The 5,897-nt window shown below is 33.3% G+C and overlaps 1 protein-coding gene across 1 annotated transcript; it reads right to left on the bottom strand.

Moving 5' to 3' along the window:
• On the bottom strand, positions 306-3,150 carry LOC109224530 (protein DMR6-LIKE OXYGENASE 2-like). Its single transcript, XM_019389099.1, has 3 exons — positions 2,591-3,150; positions 1,375-1,705; positions 306-900 (listed from the first exon to the last, which is right to left on the bottom strand). The coding sequence occupies exons 1-3, from the start codon at positions 3,067-3,069 to the stop codon at positions 646-648; spliced, it is 1,065 nt and encodes a 354-aa protein (XP_019244644.1). The 5' UTR covers positions 3,070-3,150; the 3' UTR covers positions 306-645.

The following is a 5,897-nucleotide window of genomic DNA, read 5'->3' as shown; positions in this document are numbered from 1 at the left end:
TATCTAGCATAGACCTCCTACTCCTCGATATGCCAGATTTTGATGTCATCTTGGGTATAGATTGGCTATCACCTTATCATGCTATATCGGATTATCACGCCAAGACGGTGACATTAGCCTTGCCGGGGTTGTCTCGATTAGAGTGGAGGGGGACTTATCATGGTATACTGTATGATCCAATTCATTAATTTTGGTTACAAAGTTCTCACCATGTACAAAAAGACAAGATTGTATCCTTTTTTTCAAATGTATCTTGTGTTTAAAGTGGCAATAAAATCGTGACTCCACTGTTTAAAAAAGGATAATAAGAGAATTTGATTTAACTTAGGTTTATAACAATATACAAGAGGTGTGAAATATATTCTGGATAACATGGCCCTAAAAATTCAGAGAATATCAAGAACAAGATAATGAGGCAGATCAAGAACTTTTCGACTCCAGTCATTGCTTTTCTTTATGTTACTTCGAAAGTAGCTGCTAGTACTTATATGAAGTACACCGATGCGTTATGGCATGCAAAGTAGAAAGAGATCCTTGCAGCAGTTATTTATATTGCAGAGACACTTTTAAGTTCATGGCGCAATAGCTGAACAATTAGTGGCAACACATACAGACAATGTATGTTAGGCAGAATAATGATTTGTTTCAAGCCCTGAAATGATAAATTTGAATGTTTTCAACATCATGCTTCTTGAAATTGCTGTCCTTCCGCATTGTGAAAAATTTCCCCCAGTTATATGCCTTATATTTTGCAGGATTTTTCTCAGTCACCAGCTCCTCCAAGGGCTCGACCCATGTATAGTGTGCTGGGTTGAGGAAGAATGGAATTGAAAACCTTTCTCTTTCAGAGTTCACCATCACCCTATGTTCCACACTTTCATATTCTTCATTGCTCCAAACCTGTATAACCGTTGCCATAGACCAATTACAGACGGTTTAACTTTTATACATCGATTGTGTAAAACAATTTCTACCCTATTAGGTCCCTTAGAAAAAAACTACAGGTTCTCGAAAATAAAATAGCTAAGTCTAAAGGCGGATTCAAGATTATAATTTGATTGGTTCGATCTTCAACGTTCTTAATATTAGTTCGCTATATTGTAAGTTCAGATATAATATTTCTTGAAATTTTAGTAGGTTTTCACGTACAAATTTATACCGGGCATCCAGAATACTAGGTTCGGATGATCCCAATACTGAAGCCTGAAGGACCAGATCTGCACCTGCAGATAACCTACTACAACCTATTAGATTACACTAGTACTGAAAAATTATTATATTGTCGGTGTATGTATCATTAATCCATTACGTGCTAATAATTCTATTTCTGTACATTCAAAATAAAAAGTAAAGCAACAAGTTTAATAAGTGTACCTGGATAAGGTCTCCAATATTTATAATATAAGCATGAGGAGTGGGTTTGACTCTAATCCATTCTCCATCTGCTTTACTCTTTACTTCAAGTCCTCCAACATTATCTTGAGCAAGTATAGTGAGAGCCCCAGCATCCTTATGTCTACCAACTCCTAAAGCCAGATGAGGGATAGGACAAGGAGGGTAGTGATTCAGTCTAACAAAACTAGTTTGTTCTTCATCAAAGAAACCATTCAACCTATTTGCAGACAAGCCTAAGCTGAGAGAGATGAGCTCCAGTAATTTGTAAGATAGTTTTTCCATTTCTTGGACATACACTTCACATACCTCCCTGGAAATGAACATATAGTAGGTATTAGTTATGGATGAAGCTCTAATTAATTTGTGCAGCATATATAGTTTGATGTGGTGCAATTTGCCGGGTAGCGTAAATATAGTAAAATTATGATGAGGAAAGGATTTATATAACGATCGCTATAATGTTACCTTCTAGTAACAACTACTCCCTCCGTTTCATATTAAATGAGGTACTTTCCTTTTTAGTCTGTTTCAAAATAAATGACATATTTCTAAATTTGGAAATAAATCAACATTAAACTCCTCATTTTACCTATTTTACCCTTAATGAGAAGCTTTTATAACCACACAAAAGTCATGACTCCACAAAGCTTTACCCCTTAAGCTTTTAAGACCACAAATTTCAAAAGTATTTCTTTTTTCCTTAAACTCCGTGACGAGTCAAACTATCTCATTTAATTTGAAACGGAGGGAGTATGTATAGTGTCGCTACAAGAAGTATAACTTTTTAGCATTTCCTCCGTCTCAATTTAATTATGTGACAGTGTTTGACTGAACACAGAGATTAATAAAGAAAGGTAAACTTTTGAAACTATGGTCCCAAAATAGATATTTATGTGATTATGAATCATCTCATTAATGATAAAAGAGAAAATTTAAAATTATATTGTTTCTAAATAAGGAAGTATGATATTCTTTCCAAGAAGAGACTAAAAAGAAAAATAAAACTATCACTTTTTTTGTTGTATAATTTTTAGTTTTCACAAAAACCCTTACTTTTTGTGTGGCGTCAAAGGATTCACCAAAGTTGGCGCGAAAAAACTCACTAGCCTGTATCGTTAGCCTTTGAGGCATATTATAATGAAAGAGATGAGGATCTCTAATTTTCTTTTAGGCATAAATTGAAAGTTAATATTACCTGAACTCTGGTGGGTAGTCAGGCCATTGGCTGTTCAACTGCTTCAGTTGTTTGTCATCAAGATCAGGAGAAAATGGTATAACAGTTGGATTCTGTAGAGCAAAATCAAAGACTTCTTTCCAGTCCCTTACATTCTTGGTGTGCTCAGTATCATAATATCCTAAAGGGTTGAACTCATCTCTCCCCACTTTTCTCTTATCTTCCTTAGACAAAGCAAAGAATTTTCTTGATGCCAACTCCATTTTTTCCCTGTGCTCTAAGGGTACCCCATGATTTATCACTTGAAAGAATCCCCATTTCTTTGATGCATCGCCTATCTCAGCCACAAGAGTTTCCAATTCCTTGGAGTATTTCTCAGAGGAGAAATCTGGATAATTCAGTATTGATAGATCTATAACTGGAATGCCTTCAGCTTCAGTTATGGTGAGTTTAGGCCTGTGTTCGACATCTTGAATGAATGCTGGATCAACTTCTCCCATTGCTGAATTATTTGTTAATTAAATGGTAAGTTTGTTTCTTTAGGGATCACACTTACTGAGGTTTTATATGCTTTAACGTTACTGGAAATATCGGAGAAAGTTAATGTTGTCACAATAATTAATGACGATAAATAGGTACAATACATTGAACCTGGACGCAATTTTGTCACAATTTAAAGTTGAATGTTGATTTTGTTTCGGAAAGGTCATGTACTCATATTCTTGCGTCAATCACATCGAATGATTTACCTTACTAATGGCTTTATAAGAGAATTTTTCTTTTTATTTGGTTTTTACACTATCACAATAAAAACCAATGATTTTATCGGAATTTATTTTTATATTATATTATAATATATATATGTCATCTAGGGGTGTGCATTCGATTTATCGATTCGATTTTGACCCTTATCGATAATTACTTATCGATTATCGATTTATACATATGCTTATCGTTATCGTTTCAATAAGGTTTCGATTTTTTCGATTTCTATTTATCAATTTTGGGGGCTTATCGATTCGGTTATCGATTGCACCAATAAGAAAATTTGTGGGATTCCACGGAAATTATATCGCTACAAACGCGTCTAACTAATATGGACAAAAAGAAGCTAAAATAAGACGAACACCATTTATAATATAAAAATTGTGTCAACAAGCACATGCAATAAAACTAAAGTAAGGGATCAAATGTATGCCACCAACACTCCAACGGTATAAAAAAAAGAAACAAAACAAAACACATCATCACGACTAATTCTGTTTTCCATTAATTTGAACTTCATTCCCTTGATCTTTAGATATGATCATTCCTTAAATGTGGTAGAGGAAATAATAGGGTAAGGGACTTAGGGTAAAGGAAAGGGTATAGATTAGGGAAAATAATATTGTATTGCCGCTTTCAAAATCATAGCGGAATATATATACATTCTGTATGTTATATTAATCTACACAAATAGGTAATTACTCATTTAACAAGTGTCTACAGTCTAGGGGTGTGCATTCGATTTATCGATTCGATTGACCCTTATCGATAATTACTTATCGATTATCGATTTGTACATATGCTTATCGTTATCGTTTCAATAAGGTTTCGATTTTTCGATTTCGATTTCGATAATAAATAATCGATTCGATTTATCGATAAACCGATTCGAATGCACACCCCTAATGTCATCTATAAAAGCACTTTACTATAACAGTCAAAATATATCGGAACAAAAGAGGTTGTTTCTCATTTGTGTTTTATGAATAATTTTCTGCTTGCTCATTCATTCAATAATTATCTTTGTTTGTTTTAAAAGGAATGATATTGTTACTATACCGGAAATCTTTTCTTTGGCAATAACTTTTCCTATAATACTATAAGAATTTTATTCATAAGAGCTCGTGCTTTATATAGTAGAACTTACTATGCTATTTGTAAATACTCCCTCCGTTTAAGCTTACGCAAATGTTATCACTTTTCGAGATTCAAATTATAAAAACTTTGATTAATATTTTGAACTATTTTTTTGTCATATTCACATGAGGAAAAACACAACTTATAGTATTTTCATATAGTTTTTAAATATTCGTATTTGAAATTTAAAATATTGAGTTAGTCTAATTCAATTTACCTTCAAAAATTGATCAAATTAACTGTCGAAAAGAAAAGAAAAAAATCACATAAATTGGAACATTAGGAGTAATATAAAAAATTAAACTAGAAAATCAATTTCCTAAATCCTACTCTAGATGAAGAACGGACGTGGTAACCATCGTTTTCCGAATATTATCATTTGGGGTGGGGTGGGGTGGGGGGGTGGGGGGGGGGTTGAAAGGAGCGCCAAGTACATTTTTCTTCATTTAATGTTTGTATAATTACTCAAGTCCAATTTATGGAATTAAACATGACTTACTGTATATAATCATCATTTACCTAAAATTTATGCCAAATTGCTAATTCTAATTTATGAAAAATTATTAATTCTTCATTATTTTAAGGAAATTTTACGCCCTATAGAAAAGCTTAGTACCCTATTTATTTTAAATAAATACCATTTTAAAAATGACATCCTATAGATATCTTTTATCCTTTATAGCAAAATATCTAATTATAGTTACATCCTACGTTTAAGGCACCATATATGCTAAATAATATTTTTCTCTCTCCTTTTTAGTCTTTTCTCTCGCATAATCATAGTAAATCTTACTAACCACATTCTCTCTCTTTTTGCATACACTTTACTCTCTTCTCCCACAAACCCACGATTCATACTTCTTCTCCTACCCAAATTCGCTAGGTCTCCGGCATGTAATCTTCAATCCAACGAGTAAAGGAAAACAAAAAGAAGATCCAACAAACAGACAGTTTTTATCTTAACTTTCTCCCTTTTTTCTATCTGAATGACGAAATTATGCCTCGTAGATACAAATGGCAAAACTTTGGTATCAATTTTGTTTTGCCTTCCCAAATTCTTTACCATTGCTCTTACTGCCTACTATTTCCTCTTTCCATATCAATCTGTAGTCATAGGTTGACTGATGCAGCACCTGAAACGGGCCTTTCTTATTGATTCTGTTTCCTCATGATGCGGCTAAACATTGGAATCAAGTTACTGCCAAATATTGGAATCAAGTTTTATTTAGTTTGGGCTTTGGTTATTTGAAGACGATGAAACAGTATTTGTGCTGCAAAAGATGTTTGGTTAGGGCTGCAACTCGACGAGACGACATTAGGGTTGTTCTTGAACAAAGATGACGAAGTTTGGGGTTGAACAACTTGAAGATTCTATTACCTTTTTTAAGTGTATTTCAATGTATCTCGCTGTATTTTATTGTATTCA

The sequence above is a fragment of the Nicotiana attenuata genome, chromosome 3, assembly GCF_001879085.1.
Source record: "Nicotiana attenuata strain UT chromosome 3, NIATTr2, whole genome shotgun sequence".
In the NCBI taxonomy this organism is placed as follows: domain Eukaryota; kingdom Viridiplantae; phylum Streptophyta; class Magnoliopsida; order Solanales; family Solanaceae; genus Nicotiana; species Nicotiana attenuata.
This window is presented reverse-complemented; position numbering and strand designations above follow the sequence as displayed.